The 19,276-nt window shown below is 43.5% G+C and overlaps 1 protein-coding gene across 9 annotated transcripts in view; it reads left to right on the top strand.

Annotated features, from left to right (window-relative positions):
* Positions 1-3,686: 3,686 nt before the first annotated feature.
* PRUNE2 (prune homolog 2 with BCH domain) overlaps positions 3,687-19,276 on the top strand; it is a 292,041-nt gene continuing 276,451 nt past the window's right edge. For all 9 annotated transcript variants that reach the window (XM_055351078.2, XM_019033860.4, XM_063696471.1 and 6 more), the window contains exon 1: positions 3,687-4,033. In XM_055351078.2, coding sequence (XP_055207053.2) covers positions 3,998-4,033 — 36 coding nt within the window. In that variant the 5' untranslated portion in view covers positions 3,687-3,997. The remainder of the gene's footprint in view (positions 4,034-19,276) is intronic.

Raw genomic sequence — 19,276 nt, 5'->3', positions numbered from 1 at the left:
TTTCAAAAATAAAGAGAGTTCGGATACAGGTCTCATATGAGGGGAGTCCAGGAATCAAGAAATCTGAAAGAGAGTAAAGCAAAGAGTAGAGCAAATGGGATTGTTCTGCCAACAAGGACAAGGGACTCTAGAGAGAAGAGGGTGAAATGAGGTTCAGATACAAATACATAAATTACGATCATAGTGCTTGGAATAGAAAGAAAGGAAGTTGAAGGAGGCTTTTTTAAAGTTTGAACACTTTGGACTGGGGACTATTTGGCCACAGTGGGTGGCAGAGTATAGTAAATCAAAGGGAACTCCAGGTTTTGTACCTGAGTGACTGAGGAATGCGAATTCATCTAACATCAGCAGTAGTTCCCAACCCTGACTACACGGAGAATTACCTGGAGAGCTTTGAAAAAATGTTGATGCCTGGGCCCCTCTCAAGATCACTCAATTCAGAATTTCTGTTCTGAATTGTTCTGTTTTAATGTTCCAGAGATGGAGCTTGGAACATTAGTATGTTTTTTGGAGGCTCCCAGGTGATTCCACTGTGCAGCCAGGGTTGACAATATCTTACCTAGAGTTAAAGTCACTAGATTTCTGGCTGCTATGGAATCATAAAAATTGGAGGATCAAATGCCGATAGCTACCAAATAACATCATGTATGGTTTGTGGTGTATAAAGAAAAATGACCTCCCAAAGATGTCTACAACCTAATCCTTAGAACCTATGAGTATGTTAGGTTACATGGCAAAGGGAATTAAGTTTTCAGATGAAATTAAGGTTGCTAATGAACTGACCTTAAAATGGGGGAGATTATCCTGGATTAACCAAATAGGCCCAGTGTAAACACAAGGGCCCCTAAAAAGTGGAAAAGGAGGTTAGAAGAACAGTCAGAGAAATGAAATGTTGCTGGCTTTGAAGATGGAGTAAGTCTGGGCGCGGTAGCTCATGCCTGTAATCCTAGCACTTTGAGAGGCCGAGGCGGGCAGATCACTTGAGGTCTGGAGTTCCAGACCAGCCTGGCCAATATGGTGAAACCTGTCTCTACTAAAAATACAAAAATTAGCTGGGCATGGTGGTGTGCATCTGTAATCCCAGCTACTCGAGAGGCTGAGGCAGGAGAATAGCTTGAACCTGGGAGGCAGGGGTTGCAGTGAACCCAGGTTGTGCCATTCCACTCCAGCCTGGGGTACAAGAGGGAAACTCCATCTCAAAAAGAAAGAAAGAAAGAAAGAAAGAAAGAAAGAAAGAAAGAAAGAAAGAAAGAAAGAAAAAAAACAGATGGAGGAAGATGCCACAAATCAAAAAACATGGGCAGCTTCTAGTCGATTGTCCCCTAGAGCCTCTAAAAAAGAATGTAGCCCTGTTGATACCTTGCTTGCCCAATGAGACCTGTGTAGGACTTTTGACCTACATAACTGTAAGGTAATACATTTATGTTGTTTCAAGCCACTGAATTTGTGAGATTCTGTTAAAATAGCCCCAGGAAGCTAATATAGGTGGTCAGCTTGGGAAGGTTTCATAGAAAATGTTAATTTTGATAAACTTTTGAAGGGACATTATTGGTGGAGAAAAAGATGGGGAGATTGATGTTGGAATTTGAGTCCATCAGAAGTTTTTTTTAACATTTCAAGGATGTGTGATACCTACCTAGAATATTTATAAGCCAAAGCTAGAGGAATAAAACAGTATTATGTAATTGGTGCTAAATTCCCCAGTGAAGTCAGAGGCAAGGCATTCTCTAGAATTTTTCTCAGTAATGTTACTTGAATTGTGTGCAACTTCACAGATTTAAAGGCTGACAAAATACTTGCTTTACCTGGTTGGTTTTAAATTACTTAAGTCAGTACAGAAGGCAGACAGAATCTCCAGCTTCCACAAAGCCCACCCCTGAATGTCACCTGGAGCTTAATATTCTTATCACTCTCCTTTAATCAGATCTGTGGACCCTGCTGATTTGTTTTCATTGGATCCTTCTGAATAAAAAATAATTGGATCATGAGACACACATATACACACAGAGACAGACAAGAAAACAGACACAAACTGAGACAGGAGAAATAGAGAGAGCAAAAAAAAAAAAACACCCTCCAAATGTACCTTTTTTCATTAAAACATATTTATTGAGGACCTATATATGACATGAACATACATCATGTTAGGGATCCATCAGTGAATGAGACAGGCAAGGTCCCTGTCTTTACAGAGCTCACAGCCTGGTGGAGGACATAGACAAATAATTATGCAATTTATAGCAGAGTGGAAAATGTAAGTTGCTATGAGGGAATACAGAAGGGGCAACCAACTCAGTCTGGGGATGGGAAGGGAAAAGTGTGTTGGGGAGGCTTTCTGGAGAAAGAGAACTTCTGCGCCACTCACTGTCAAAGTGTGGTTTTTGGATCAGCAGCATCAGCAAACCCTGGGAGATTGTATACATGGACATTCTCAGGCCCATTAAGCCACACCTATTAGGGCTAAAATTCTAAGGATGGGGCACGGAAATCTGTGTTTCATCAAGCCCTCTAAGTGATTTAGATACATGTAAAGTTCATCGAGAATCAGAGCATCACACCTGAACTGCACATTAGAATCACTTGGGTCACTTTCCACAGAAATGCTGTGGCCCCATGCCCAGAGATATTAATTTAATTGGACTGGGATAAAGCCCTGGTATCAGTACTTTCTCAAGTCTCAGGTGATTACGATGTGATTTTACTGTGCAGTCAGGGTTGAGGCGACTTCTGTAGAACAGCTGAGGCTGGGGGCTAGGACAAGGGCTGGAAGGATCTTACAGGTGCTGTGCAAAAGCCCAGAGGTCAGAGAAAGCCTGATGTAGTGTGTTTGGGGACCGGACAAGGCTACATACAACAAAACCCCATGATTTAAAATAAGGTTTGTAGATACAAGTTCAATTGTTCATTGTAGTACTTCTTAAACTTTAACAAGCATAGAAATCATCTGAGGGTCTCATAGAAACACACAGATTCTGATTTGGTAAGTAGGAGCAGGGGACTGAGATTCTGCATTTCTATAAGCTCAGCGATGCTGATGTTGCCGGTCTGCAGACTGCACCTCACCTTAGCAAGGTTCTATTGCCCCAGCTTTCCCTGAGGGTACATGTCAGTGGATGGGAACTGCAGAAGGATGTATCTACGCATTAGTCCCAGGGCTGACATAAGGGCACCTAGTTGGGGTGAACTGTGGATACCCATTGTTGTGTGGGCATGTTTTCATGGTAGGGAGGAAAGACGCAGCCTCGCCCAACCTCCTAGCCTGCTCTTCTGATTATTATCCATCAAGGTCGTACTGCTTTTAGCTCAGCAGTAACTCCCCTCTTTCTCTCCTCGTCCCTCCCACGCCAATCTAGCTGAGTGCCTCCCCCGGCCAGGCCAGCCGACCAGATCATTAAGTGAACGCCGGAGTGCTCCGTAACGCGCCAGCCAGCCAGTGAGGCGCTGGGCGAGGCGGGGGCTCTCCTGGGACCCGTCTCCCTCTTCCCACCTTCCCCCGCTGACCGCGGCGGTGCCTGCGGCAGAGCCTCCCTCTGCAGCAGCCCCTTGCACTTGGCTCGCACTTCTGGGCGCTGTCCATGGTTGCAGCAGCTTTCGGCGCGCCACGTCAGGAGGCCGCAGCACGGCCCTGCGATTGGCGGAGGAGCCCCTCGCCATACCCCTGCACCTCCGCCCACGCGCCACGGCGCCCGAGGCGCGTGCCAGAGAGCGTGCCCGGCGCGCCCCGGGGCTCCTGGGCGGCACACCCACTTTCCTTATTAGGGCAGAGTCGGGTGCCCAGAGCCGGCGGCCGGGCGAGGGGTGGGGCGGGGAGCCCTGGAGCGAGACGGTCGAGGGCGCAAGCACAGCCTCCGCCGCAGCCGCCTCAGAGCGGCAGGAGGGAGCAGTCGGTCGCTGCGCCCCGGCGGGCCACTTTCCCGGGACTCCGCTTCTCTTCCTCGGGCCGAGATTTTCCACTGCGCCCCTCCGAGTACCCGGGTTCCAAACCCCTAGCCACGACATGGAAGAATTTTTGCAACGCGCCAAATCTAAACTGGTAAGTTGAGTGAGCAAAGCTGTGTGTGCGCGCGCGCGTATGCTAATGGAAAGGTGGAGAGGAAAAGGTGTTGCAGCAGAGGAGAAAGAAACAACTTTGCCACGGAGTTATCAGGGTGTGCGGGTTGTCTCCTGGAAGAAATCTCAGGAACTCTGGCTCTTAAAGCTGGCAATCTGTCTCCAGAATCCTCCACCGCAACCAGACGAGGTACAGAGCTGAAGGAGGTTGTGGCCTGGCTGAAGTTGGATCGCTTCTGTCCAGCTTCGGTCCCTAAATCAGCAGTTTGCTCCTGAAAGCTAAGGGATAAATGGGTGTGGTCTTCCTTGAGATAAAGAGCCCAGCCTTCTGCAGATGCATTACGTGTAAGTGTAAAAGGAAAAAAAGAGACCCTTAGAACTGTACTTCAGCTGGAGGTGACAAAAGTGAGGAAGTCAGGGTGCTGGGTAGCAAGGACATGTGTGGTACTGGAGAATCCACAGAATAGAGCTTGCTCCACTGCAGGAGTTAGGGATATTCTAGTGTGTCTTGTGTCTCGCTAATTCCTGTTCACATCTGTAAATTGGGGCGGAGGCAGAAGGGGAAAGCTCTAACTGTTGGTGTTCTGGAGTTTACCAGATCATCGTTCCCCCGGGAGCAGACCTGTGTGTTAGCCCATGTTTACCATATCACTGTCCAAACAGTGAATGGGCAACTCCACTGTGTGTGTTAACAGTTGCTACACATTCTGAAACAACAGACTCTAGCAGTTTCTTAATTCCAAACTGTTTTGGCTCTCCAGCACAGCAGTAATAAACATAATGGAAATGTTTCTGTTTTGGCAGAAAAAAGAAGAGAAAAGCCTGTACTCATTTAGAAGCAATATCTTTAAAGAACTGTAAAAGCACCTTTTACAGGCCTGGCATAGAAAGAAATGCATAATTTATGATGCCTTTAACCTTTAAGCCTTCATAGAAGCCAAAATGTAAAGTCTGCATTAAGGTAATGTTTTAATCACAAGGCAGGATATTTGCAGGGTTATCACTGTAACTCATTTACCCTCGCACAACAAAGGCAGTGCAGGAAGGGAGGGCCCAAAGATGCCTGAACCACCATTCAGAGTGCAGACGGAAGTGTGATCCTTACAATGGTCTAACTGTAAGTATCTTGTAAAAGACCATTAAAGTTGATAAGTGCTTATATAAAACTTTCTACCTGAAACCTCCCAGAGAGTTGAACGTTTGTGGAGATTTCAGAGTTGAGGAAGTTTGTGATCATCTCTGTGTTTATTGACCCTTTTATAGTTTTACTGGAGCACATGGATGAAAATACTAATTTCAGAAACTCAACTAAGTATTTGGCATTTCTGATAGTATGAGTACATGTTCTGTTCTTTACCTAGTAATGAAGGAGAAATGTTCAAAAATGAAAGAAAGTTTTGGCAACTGTGCGTGTGTGTGTATGAAAATGGTAATCAATGACAAACACAGAGTTCTGGGCTGTATCTGTTTTTCACTCCCATAACATTTATTTATCGATATTTTCACAATAAACATTTAGACTGTGGGGTCTGATATGAGCAAGAGGTTTGTCTCAATTCTGAGGAGCAGTGGCTGGAATGGAAATTTCCCTATTTCCGACTAATGAGTTGAAAGTAATCTGTAATTTATTTACCGAGTCCCTTCATTAGACGAGCAATTGCTCTACATCATTAAAAAAAAGGACAGGAAAGAGAAGCGGTTGTTTGAAATATTGTTACCAGTTTCATGTCTTAGGCAGAACAATTACTGCTAATTTTATTGTTTCCTGGAATAAGCTTCTTCTAGAAATCATGATTAACCTTTCACATCCAGCCGCAGCAAAGGTGTGTTGGTCACTTTTAGTGTCATATTTTCCTGAGAAGTTACATTTTCTAGGTAATAAGATTTTTACTTAATGTATGACACTCAAATATAGTAGTAGATAACATTCTTCTTTAGAGGATAGATAACCTTTTTCTTGGAGAAAAAGAATTAAGTCAATGTCATTCACTTGTGGGAAATTGATTTATAATAAAAAGGTAAGATTTGGCCGGGTGTGGTGGCTCACGCCTGTAATCCCAGCACTTTGGGAGGCTGAGGCGGGTGGATCACCTGAGGTCAGGAGTTCGAAACCAGCCTGGCCAACATGGTGAAACCTCATCTCTACTAAAAGTACAAAAATTAGCCAGGCATGGTGGCGTGTGCCTGTAATCACAGCTACTAGGGGGGCAGAGGCAGGAGAATCACTTGAACCTCGGAGGCGGAGGTTGCAGTGAGTCGAGATTGTGCCACTGCACTCCAGCCTGGGCAACAGAGCGAGACTCAGTCTCAAAAATAAAATAAAATAAAATAAAATAGTAAGATTTTAAAAAATTCAGCCAATCCTTTGGAAAACATTTTAAGGTGAAGAAATTTACCATGCTGATTTTTACTTAAGCCTTATTAGACCAGAATTAGAATGTAGGAGCTATGTTTTAAATGTTTTTCTTTAGAAGTTTAGCTATATGATACCTAAACAAACAAACAAAAAAGCCTAATTACTAGTTTTTTTTTTTTCCTATTTGGCTTAATTGCTTTGTTATTCTGTGGGCATTATATATATTTTTTAATGGTTTGAAATAGTTAATGACTCTTCCAAAGTCCTAACATAACCTCATCATCATTGGGGCTAGCTAATTCCAATAGGCAAAAAGAACTTTAAATTGCAAAATGGAATTGCTATTAGCCATAGATATAATCTCCAATAATCAAAATGTTGGAAAAATTGTGTGTCTTTTTTTCTGACTGGGAACATTTATTATTCATCTGTCATTGTAAGGAGAGAGGAAACTCTGCTATTGTAGGCCAGGCCCCTAGGTTGAACAGAAGTCTTTGAAAGAAAAGGATATTTTGAATTTTTATCAGGTAGTTTGGAGCTGATTTCCGTTGAAGTTAGGAGATCACTCTCAATTCTATTTTTAATCCCAGTCTGGTCCTACTACTCTTTAAATTGAGGCAGATTCACTGACATAATCCCATCCTCCTTTTCCCTAAATCTCCCTTTCTAATACCTTTCCCTCCCTCCTGAGAATACTCAGTATTTATCAGAAATGGCAAAAGTAAACTCCAGGTGTGGCCTCAGAGGCATCCCTCCTCCCGGGGCTCAAATGCTTCTCATGTGGGCCTGACTTCTGCCTGGTTAGGACAGGCTGGGGGCTGGAGCATATTTGTGAAAAACTTGGTTGGAGGTGGGGCACGGCTAGGGAGGTAGTTACTTCTTCCAAGCAGTCTCCAGAAATGCTCCCTTCTAGACAAACAAGGAATGACACATATGGAATTGACACGAGGATTGTTAAAGCAATAATAACAGTAGGATAAGCAATCTGAGAGCAAGCCCCGCAAGCTTGAGATCGTAATCAAAGAGTGGCGCTTCCTAGTTGAAATCACTTCCTTGATGTGAGAACCCAGCCATATTTTTGGTCTGGATACTTACTACCAGAACTAGAGATGAGAGTGCAAACGTATTTTCTTTTTTCTCCTGCCCATTCAGAGTTGCAGAAATCAAATCCTATAGTTCCAGATCAGTCCTTAAGTTTTAGCCATGCTTTCTATTCTTAGTTACATCATTTCTATTGTAAGAGAAGTTGAAGGAGTATAGGGAATGAGGGCTCCCTGCTCTATGCTGTGATTTGGGAAATGACCCTCAGCTTCATAGTGGTCAGCTCAGGAAAGTATTCAGGACAAGGACAGTCTCATGGCAGTAAATGGTCCATGTTCCCATGAAGTTTGGGGGGAAAAAATGAAGTACATGAGGAATCATCTGGGGATGGGTAGAGAGTTCTGGGGCTCTGGCTGGCAGGAAGCCAGGCTCCCCACACTGGGCCTCTGCTGCTGAGCCTCCCTCACTGCCCAGACCCCCCCAGGTGATGCAACTCAAGCAGCTGTTAATGGGTGGAGATCACCACAGCCCTCATGCCCTATGATGTAGGTCAGGAGCCAGCCTTGGGTGGCGGGGGTGGGGATGTTGTCAGCTGTCACCAGCAGGATACAGGGCACATCAGTGTCCCAGGAATGCTGTTTTCAACAAGAAGGTGGAGAGAGTCACTACTGCAGTCCAGGGGATGCATCTGCTACTTCAGCAGGGACAGCTGTGGAAGAAGGGCTCATTTCTGCAGTAGGTATTAGTTGATATGTGGACTTCCACAGAAGAAAAATTCTAGGTGACTTGAATGTCAGCTCATACTCTGTGATATGTGCCATAGGGACAAGAAAGTACATTCAAAACTCTAAATAAACAACTGCATTAGAGTGATTACAGGAGATGGGGTTTTAAAAAGAAAGAAAGACTGCAGCATGTCTGCAGAATAATCAACTTGATTGGAAATTGAAGGCATATATTCTTCCTGATTTCCTCTTGCATGGGAAGAAAGTTGTGCATATCAATAAAAAGGATATTTAAAGTGAATGCTTCATAACTTTTAAAGGGCTGCTGTGGTAAGGACTAGTAATGATGAAGAAGCTGGTAGAGCTGTTTCATTTCAGGAGCTGAGCTTATTCTGATCAGAGACCATGGGATCAGCTCCTGCCCCATTGCAAACCAGGGCAGGTGCTCTTGAGACCATGCCTCTTGCCAGAGCATTTATGAGCAGGAAACTCAGGAATCCAAAGCACTTCCTGTGAATGTGATACCCCTTGCTTAGGGGCTGATGAGGAATGAACCCTTGATTGTTTTGGTCCTGGAGTTAGCTTCATTTCTCACTGCCAGATCATTCAGATGAACAGCTGCGGATTGTCCCAGTCCTGGGACCTTTGGAGAAGAGCCATACTTTTTTAGTGTAAACAGATCTTCAAGTGGATCAGTCTGTCTCAAAGGAAGAGAGGTGCTCCTTGTGATTCAGACAGCACCTTGGGTCTTGGAGGACATGGGATCAGGTGAGCAAGGTCACCCTTTAGGCAGTGATTTGGGGACTATTTTGTCAACTAAGTAAACAGCTGATGGCTTTGGTATAACCAGTTTGTTTCTATGTAACATTTATTTGGGCAGATATTAACATAATTTTGAGTTTGGTAAACTGGTCTGGGGAGCTCCTGTAAGCAATGGCTTGGTGATGGAGGCATTATTCCTCCAGGGAGGGGGTAGAGGGAACCTACCCCTCCGTGAATGTTACCTGAGCAGTGAGAAGAATGAGGGAAGAATACTTGGATCTGGATAAAGGCTGCAAAAGAGGAAACAATATCAGGGGACCAGAGAGAGGGGATGCAACGTTAGTTACTGATTTTTCTTGAACCTTGGGGATTATGGGAGAGTCCTGGAGTTTGAAGTCTTCTTGAAAGGAAACTGGGGAGGGCTGATGTATTCAGGAGGCAGCATTCCTATGGAGGGTGATATGAACAGTGCCCTCTGAGTTTGTATAGTACACAACCTGCACAGTCATTCGTGGCTACCCTGTTAGGGGTCTCAAATTAGCATACTCAAAATCTCTAGCATTGTCCCAAATCCATTTCTTTCTGAGCCCTGTGGCTTTGGACTTTGGTTTCCAGGGAAAGGAAGTCTTTCTTCTTCAGAGCTCTTATGAGACTAGTGGGCTCTAGATCACCCTGGAAAATCAGACCCACAAAGTTTGGGTTAGAATAATCAAGCTGATAAACACAGCTTTGGTTTCTTAATCTGAAAAATGGAATAATGATGCCTACTTTGCATGTTTGTTGCAAAGCCAAAATGATGTATTCATAGCCCTTAGCACAGAACCTGGAACAATGGTGGGTCTTTCCACTTGCCTCCAAGCCCGTCCTCTTCTGTACTTCCTTGTCTTAGTGAATGGCATTGTGATTCATCCAGTTTCTCCAGCTGAAAACTTCCTTTTCCTTCATCTCTTCCCTAACCCACCTTATCCTTAAGTCACCCAGATGACCACAATGGCTGGCAAACTGCTTTCACCCTGCTTCCAGGGAGATCATTTTGAGAGCATCTTTCACACCTTTCCTACCCCTCCCTTAAAACCTCCTCATCACTTTCCATTGTTCTTAGGAGAATGGACGCACTTTTCGTATGACCTGATCTGCTATCCAGCTTCTTTCTGGCTTTTCCTCCAGCTCTCCTTGGCTTAAATAATTCCTGCCTCTTAGGTTAGACAAAGAAAAGACTCTTCTAAGTGAGCCCCCTCACCTACTTCTTGAGTCTAAGTCGGGTATTTTGGTAATTCTTTAGATCACTTATTTCCACTTGTCATTATATCTCTATTGGGCATGTTTGTTCGATTAATGCCAGTTTGGTGAGAGTAGGGACCAGGGTCTGTATCATTTTGCTCACCATTGTATCTCCAGGTTCTGGTGCAGTACCTGATGCTCAAAGAGTGTTTTTAGAATTAATAAACCCTAAAGGCAAGAGTCCTGCACAAAGCATGGCACTTTGTAGTGGCTCGATAAAAATAAATAAACAGAGGGCCAGGTTTAGATTTTTGGAGGTCTGAATCTGAAGAAAGGCTATTGTCAGGAGGCAGGAAGCCATATTTGTTTGCTAGAGGAAGGTGAAGGACACTAAAGTCAAGGAGCACCATATTGTACTTCATACACAGTAAGTACTTAATACAAAGTGTTAAGACAAAATAAAAATCTAATTTTTATGCATGACTGCTTGGGATCTATAACTATTGGTTGAACTAAAGCATGAGTGGAGAGAGGCAGAGGAGACGAATGGGGCACTAAAAGCCTCTGCAAAACTGCATTGGGTAGATCAGCCAACAGTGGAACCTTTGGAACCATAGGTTCTCCTCCATGTGGCTCAAAGACTAGAAGTTGGGCTCCCCCAAGGCCAGCCACTGTACCAAGTCAGCCCAGCCTAGTCTCTTGCTGCCCCTTGACCAGTGCTAACATCATGAGTGAGATTGGCAGGGAAGCTGTTCAGAGTCCTTGAGAGAAAAGATTAGGCATTCCAGACTTCCTGTCCAGCCCTGGCACTGCAGACCTCATGTGTGGGGTAAACCCATGCATGATCCTGAGTCAGACCTCTTGTCCAACCAGTGGGACTGTTTGTGGTCGAGCATGATCATGGTCTTCCACTTCATCTAACTCTCCTGGATGTGACCAGACCTTCCCAGGTATTTGTTTTAGCCTGTAATGCCAGATCCTTTTTGAACTGATGATGTCTAGGAAAATTGCATATCTTTGGCTCCATGCATTTGATATTTCTTGCTTTGGCTTCCTAGAAGCTTAAAGCTATGTTGGTGCTTCATTTTCTTAGCCTAGGATTTCTGAACTAAGGTTTTTTTTGTTTTGTTTTTTTAATTGTTATTACTTAGTTTTAATCTCATTATAGTTGTTTTAATTTTTTTACTTTAATGTATATGCACTTTTATTATAAGTAGGTTATCCTTTTGGTTACTGTCAAGAATAAATAAATACATCTTATAATAATATGTATGATCTTGAGTATATATTGGTGACCAGTCTAGCCTAATTCAGGGTTCATCTACTCAAATTTGAGAATTAGCTTTTTTTAGTAATGGAGAATATAGTGTGGGACTTCAGAATAAGTAGCTGAAAGGAAACATCAACACAGTCCAAAGATTGTCTGTGTTCCCATCCTTGATGATTGCTGACCTCCCTGAGAGCAGCAATAGCCACACTTTCTTATATCCGATCCCATAAATGGGGAACTGTGAGGCAGCCCCTGGCAGAGGCTGCCTGCCCTAAATCAGATCCTGGGAGATTTTCCTAGAGTATGAGTTGTGGATTTAGGAGACTCTTAGAAGGACTTTTGTCCTCCTTCCCACTTCTTGCCCCCTAAAGGCAGTACAGCTGGGTGGCTAATCATGTGGAGCCAGTGCCTGATTTCAAATCCTAACCCCGCCACTTTTACTTGCTAGTCACACAATCTTAGTTTCTTAGCCTCCCCGGGTCTCAGTTTCATCATCTGTAAATGAAAACAATAGTAGCACTGGCCTCACAGGGCTGCTGCATGTGTGTATGCCCTGAGATGAGGACATGATCTCCATGCACAGTAATAAAAACATGAAAAGGCCACCAGCAAACAAGAGCCAGGAAGCCCTATTTACATTTCACAGAAACAGGAACAATTCTTAGCTGTCTTGCAATTCAGTTAGAATTTGTGGAATAGCTGTCTTAGCTCTAAGAGATACTTTTAAAATTTGATTTAACTCCCACAATGGTCTTGTAAGGTAGGTACTGATCTCCTTTTGCAGTTGCCAAAACTGAGGCTCAGTGAGGTTAAGAGGTTTGCCCAGGCCAGGTGCAGTGGCTCATGCCTGTAATCCTAGCACTTTGGAAGGCCCAGGCAGGCAGATTGCCTGAGGTCAGGAGTTCCAGACCAGTCCAGCCAACATGGTGAAACCCCGTCTCTACTAAAAATACAAAAAAATTAACTGGGCGTGGTGGTGTGCGTCTATAATCCCAGCTACTCGGGAGGCTGAGGCAGGGGAATTGCTTGAACCAGGGAGGTGGAGGTTGCAGTGAGCCGAGATCATGCCTCTGCACTCCTTCCAGACTGGATGACAGAGCGAGACTCCATCTCAAAAAAAAAAAAAAAAAAAAAAAGAGGTTTGCCCAAGGTTGCATAGCCACAAAGAGTAGAGCTGGAGTTTGCTTCCAGATCACCTGCCTTCAATTCTAGGACCTTCTTCCTCATACCATAAGCACCTCTTCCCCCAAGATCTCCTGGAACATTTCATTCTTGTTAAATTAAAAGTGAACAGCTTGACAAGTTTATAGGAGGGCTGAGTGGTAAGTTAGTGAAATTGCACATATATTGTTCACGCTGACCCAAGAGGGGTTCATTCTTCTGTGTTGCTTGTTTTATGTTAAAATCTTTTGGACAACAGAATATCAACCAATGTTACTGAAATCCTGCTATGAGAAAAACATGGTGTTAGGCCATCTGAGATTTGGTTGAACACATTGTGAGATTGTTCTCACTGCATGCCCATTTGAAAGAAAATTAACTGATAAACGATTGGGAGGAGAATGTGTGTGATTAGCTTTTAGAGTAATTAGAAATGTTATGGGCATCATTTGGTGAAATGTTAGGAACAAGAATGCATTTTTAAAAGAGTTTAAATGCCTCTTATTTGCCACCAAGGTTATTTGGTTTTGTAGTTTCTTCACTGTTGCCACTCTCTTATTGGTGGCCTTAAATATCACTTTGATGGATTGACCGATGTCAGGGGGTCTAGGCAGGAGAAGATCCAGGGTTAGAACACAGCTCTCGGTTGTGTCAAGTCCACTTTGGCTCTCCAGTCTGCTGGTTTAGCAGCGCCCCAGAAAACTGTTGATTATGCTCACGATACACACGGGAGTGAAGGAAAGGGGAAGAAAGGAAAGAAGGAAGGTGGAGGCAGAACTGGAAGGGAAATAGGAGAAAAGAAAGCGATAAAAGGATTCAAGAAGGAAGCAAGTATGAACATCCTTCCACAATTCAGGACAGGATGCGTTGTAAGTGCAACAGTTCTTATGTCCACGGTCACTTCCCTGGCACATCAGCCAACCCAAAGTCACCCCAAAACTAGGAATTGGGCAAAGGCAACTAAAGTTGATTATTGAAAACCTATCATCAGTTAGTTCTTTTCTCACAGGAAAATTCCCTAAGTGCAATCTCTGAGGCTATTTGCGAGATGATACTTGTAAATCATTCACAGAAATGCTGGGAGCATAGCAAAACACATGAATGCTAGCTACCATCATTGAGGTTATTATTTAATATGCACTTTGACACAGTGTTCACCAACCTGGTTTTCTCAGAAGGGGATGATGGAAAGGGAGGTGGCTGCCAGAGGCTGTAATGGATGATGACTTACGATGGGGAAACTACACAAACAAAACCAAAATCAAACAGGACCTATAAGAAGCAGACCTGATGGCAGGTGTGGTGGCTCACGCCAATAATCCCAGCACTTTGGGAGGCAGAGGTGGGCAGATCTTGAGGCCAGGAATTCAAGACCAGCCTGACCAACATGGTGAAACCCCATCTCTACTAAAAATACAAAAATTAGTGGTGGCACACACCTGTAGTCCCAGCTACTCAGGAGGCTGAGGCAGGAGAATCACTTGAACCCGGGAGGCAGAGGTTGCAGTGAGCCAAGATGGTGCCACTGCACTCCAGCCTGGGTGACAGAGCTAGACTCTGTCTCAAAAATAAATAAATGAAATAAAAAATAAAGGCAGATCCGGGCCCCCAGTAAGTGTCATTACATTTGGTGTCAGGTAAATAATCCCAAATATCTGCACAGCCCTTGGCAGACATAACATCACTGACATAAAGTACCTATCTGACGCTCATAGTAATGACCCTAAAGAATCAGGGGAAAAGATGATTTAAATTTAGTGTCCTGTTTAAGAAGAAAGGTGTGGTGCATAAGCGATTTCAGAAAAATTTCCCACTCAGATAATTAACATAGAAAAAAATAGAAAAGAAGTTGTGGCTTGCAGGGTAGGCTTCGGTTGTCTGACAAAGCCTCTTGCATAGGAGACCTTGTTCTTGAGTGAAGCCAGAAATGTGAAACGTCATGGTTTATAACAAGTGATCATGAGTCAGGATGGAAGGTGATGGTGCAAAAATGTGAGTCTGATGTGGGGAGGCATAAATAGGCCTCAGCACGTACAGGATGTGAGCAGCCTGGCGCCCCACTCCCATTCTCAGTGGAGAACTAAATCTGGTTCTTGACTCCAGAGGAGGCACAGCAATGACCACAGAGGTATAAAATAAGGTCCCTGAGAAAAGCCCGTGAGGGACCAGAAGACTGCTGATGGCCTTGCAATTCTTTGAAAGGTTCTTATGGAAGAGTTTCCACCCATGGAAATTATTTCTTCCCCTCAGTTGAAAAAACAGGACTTTTAGGATGAGTGGCTTTTTTTTCCTCCCTCTTAAGGAAGCCCATTCATTGAGGTCCCTTTTTTTTATTTTTTGAGACGGAGTCTTGCTCTGTTGCTAGGCTGGAGTGCAATGGAGCCATCTTGGCTCACTGCAACCTCTGCCTCCCTGGTTCAAGAGATTCTCCTGCCTCAGCCTCCTGAGTAGCTGGGATTACAGGCAAGCGCCATCACGCCCAGCTGATTTTTGTGTGTGTGTCTTTAGCAGAGACGGGGTTTCACCATGTTGGACAGGCTGATCTCGAACTCCTGACCTCAGGTGATCCACCCACCTCAGCCTCCCAAAGTGCTGGGATTACAGGTGTGAGCCACCGTACCTGGCTGGTCCTTTTTTTTTTTTTTTGCTGCAGAAAATTAATGAAAGGGTGCAAAAAGAGAAAAGTGCATGCTGGCTTCCTCCTCTCCAGCAAAAGCAGAGGCAGAAGATCATCCTGGAGGCAGAAGCATTTTGATCCTCTTTGCATTCCTCAGACACATTTTCTGTAACAAGTGGTCAGTGGTGCTGGCCAGACTGGCACCTGGCTCTGAGAAGATAGAAATGTCACAGCATGTGGACAGATCAGCTGCTCCCTGCCACGGGTATGTCTGAGAGGACAGGACACGTGCCTGGCTGCTCCCTGAGAAGGCAGTGTCCCTGGTCGTCTCTCCAAGGAGGCAAGAAGGGGCAAATCCTGTTCTGTCCCCCATTCTTGATTCTTTACAGTTAAATATGTCCCTTGGCCCTTAGCAAGCTGATTTGTTTTTCATGCGACACCTCCTGGTCAAACTATGGGGTATGATTCTCTCATCCTTCATTGGCTACAGTATAAAGAGACTTCTGGAGCTACTTCCTTTTGGAGGACTGGATTCTTGTAAGGAAAGGTGGGCAGTCTTTTAGCCGATTCTTGTGGATTAATTTACAACTTTGATTCAGGTTTTGTTTTATCTTTTGAGTGTTTACCAAGATCATTGAGAGAACTCGTTTTTTCTCTTTAGATGGTGGGCAAATTGCAAGCATGGTCTTAAGAAATGTATATAGGTCACAGAAAAAGATAAACAAGAGGGAGACATTTTATTCCCTAGGTGAATCTTTCTTCTATTGTTTAATTATGAATCTGCTTTGCAAGACCCTAAAATAAAGCCATCCATGAAGCAAAGCAATTTCCGTGGCCCTGTGACTGATCATGTGCTTGCCACTTGGCTGATACCCCTGGACTGTGGCCTGAAGTGTCATTACTCTTGGCTCCAGTCTCCAGAAAACCCAGACATAAACTCACTGTGGTGGATGCAGATCAAAATGCCATCCCAGAGCTGGCTTTTAAAATGTTTTGAAAAATTCATTACCCCTCTAAGCCATTAGATCACTTTGAGCCTTATGGGGAACAAATGTATTTCTCACTTCTGTGGAATTATTTCATGCCAAAATAGCCTCCTGACCAAGTGCAACATCTCTGTACAAATCAATTCATACAGAAAGGGTTTCATAGGCTGGCATTTACGTAGATGGCTCTGATGAATCTCATAAACACTGAGCCACACTTGTTACAATTGGCCCCTTTGTTGGACTTCTGCTTTCAGCAGGATTTATATTCAGCCACCCTGATCACCATGTCACCCTGGGTACACCCTGACCCATCACTTCAGGGAGGGCTGTGGAAAACAGCCATCAGGGTTCCTTGTGTTTAAGTACAGCATTCTGTGGCCATCATCTTTTATTTACGATTTCTTGTTGTGTAACTGTGAGTTATTTTAACAATTGTAGAATCACAGACCTTTACATTGGAAACTACTATAGAATCATAGGGGTTTTTTGTTATTGTTGTTTGTTTTGTTTTTAGAACCAGGGTCTCCTTCTGTTACGCAGGCTGGAGTGCAGTGGCAAGATCATGGCTCACTGAACCCTTGAACTTGTAGGCTCAAGCGATGCTCCCACCTCAGCCTCCCAAGTAGCTACGACTACAGGCATGTGCCACCAAGCCTTGGCTAACGTTTTATTTTTTATTTTGTAGAGACGAGGTCTCATTATGTTGCCCAGGCTGGTCTCGAACTCTTGTCATGTTCTTTGTCATGAAGGATCTCAAGTGATCCTTCTGCCTAGGCCTCTCAAAATGTTGAAATTAGAGGCGTGAGCCACTGTGCCCAACCTAATCACAGATTTTTAGCATTGAAACACATGACTTTAGACATCTATTTCAGTTTCCTCATATTATATTTCAGGCTCAGTTTCTTTGTAAAATAATAAACAAGCAATAAGGTATATTTGGCAAATAGAGGAAAGCTGAAAAATTACCCATAAAAAGAAAAAATTAAAACTAAAAATAAAATCACCCACTTTCATTGAAGCATGACCCTTGGTGATAGTTTGGCAAGTAGTTTTCTTAGTCTTTCTTCCTTGTGCACAGGACTTAAGATATTTGTATATCTTGCAACTCCAATTTTTATTTTACTTAACATTATTTATTATTTTCCTAAGTTATTACATAGTATTCAAAATCAACATCTTAAATAATGGAACACAGTTTAATAAAGAAGACCTACTGAGGTTAAACCTTTTCATTTTCCCTCCTTTTTGCTATTGTTAATTACTACGACAAACATCTTTGCACTTAAAAACATTTTCTCCTGTTTAGAATTATGTCCTTAAACTGGCTTTCCAGCATGCAATGATTAGGGAAAAAGATATTAATATTCTTAAGCTTCTTTATACATCTTTTTAAATTGACTTCTGGGTGAACTCTTCCCAAATTTCAAGACTCAGAGAGGTTAACTAGTCCCACAGTACATTGTGACAGAGTCAGACATAGATTTGAGGTCTCTTGACCTTGAAGTCTACACCCCGACACGTTAGAGAATTTGTGCGGTATGAGGGAGAATGGTGTCCTGATGGTATACGTTGTGGATCTGAGCAAATAACCTGAAGTGGCCTGCCTGCTGAGTTGAGACAAGCGTAACAGAAACTGTGCCACACCAGTTACAACTCTGCTAATGAGACCAGTAGGTAGAATCTGGCTGGGGGGCTACTTTCTCTTTGTCTTTTCACTTCCTCTCTCAATTATTTCAAAAAGATTGAGCCTTATGGAACAGTAAAGCTATTGCTGCTCTGCTCGGTGTGGTCACTCGGAGCACAGTGTTGCCCTTCATAACTGTTGTCACCTACTTGATCTCATTTGATTAACCTTGGGGAGGGTTCATGTTATTATATTTATGTCACAAATGAAAAGAACAAGGCCAGAGAGGTTAAGTCCAGCCTTGCCCAGAGACACACAGCCAGTAAGTGGCAGAGGTGGGCGTAGATTCTCTGTCTTCTAATTCCCAGCATCTGTGCGAAGAAAAATTGATCTGTGTTTTCAAAAGATAGTTTGAAGGTCTCATTGAGAGCATAGTGGTTTGGATTCATCTACATAAAAGAAAATGTCCGAGTGAAAATACAGGGCACTTTTCTGAGAGGAGGCTATTCAACGGTGAAATCTATTCATCCTGAAGCCACTTTTCTTTGACACAGGAAAACATACCCATCAAGCTTTGGAGTTTCGTGTGATGGACTCTGATGTACAGTATGCAACTGTGAGATTAATGAATGTGTCACTGGTGGAAACATGCTGAGCCCAACAGGCTCTGGAGACTAAGTGTCACCTGTAATGGAAAGAAGGCACCTGAGAGGCAGGGTCTCTGGAGGGCCTGTGGGCATCACCTGACATGCCTGTAATGGGACAACAGGTGACTGGATGTCACTTATAGTCATTTCAGCTGAGAGTTCTCTGTAATGTGGGAAAGAAGTTTAATTGCCTATAACATCAACTCTTTCCCTGCTGCAGAGCAGGTGTAATTCTGTCAAATTCTCTCTTCCAACCTCCCCATTCTCAGCTGTTTCTTCATTTGGATCATATTCATTAACTGCCCCAAAGCCTAAATGCATCCCACACTGATGCAATGGGGAGTAATTTTCGTTTAGTGCAGTTTGATATCACTTAAGCTAAATTCCGCTCTTTCAAAACTCTAAGAAACACATAGATCTCCCTACCAATCTTTTGTATCACCATAGCATGACAAAGGCAACATGATTGCTAAAGCCAATATGCGCAAAGATGAAGATGCATCAGATGCATTGGCCTCTGGTTAGTGGTCCTGGGTTGCCTGTGTTTTCCAATCTTTCTTAAGCATTTGATTAATTCACGCTGGTGAATAAAGAAAACCGCAAATTGAAAGAAAATCTAGGCAGCTGGAAGTCAAGGTTAGTTTGGACTTGTAATTCTGTATTAGTGAGAATTTTGGGTTGATACTTGCCCTGAAAACTTAATATGATTTTTTTTTTTTAGAGAAGTCTATTGTCTAATCGGATGATTTGTATACAGTATGATAATTCCTTTACAGACCCCGTGTTGGGAGGCTTCAGTATATGCCGAGGGAA

The sequence above is a fragment of the Gorilla gorilla genome, chromosome 13, assembly GCF_029281585.2.
Source record: "Gorilla gorilla gorilla isolate KB3781 chromosome 13, NHGRI_mGorGor1-v2.1_pri, whole genome shotgun sequence".
Taxonomy (NCBI): Eukaryota; Metazoa; Chordata; class Mammalia; order Primates; family Hominidae; genus Gorilla; species Gorilla gorilla.
The sequence above is the reverse complement of the archived record's forward strand: the minus strand, read 5'-3'. Positions and strand labels throughout refer to the sequence as shown.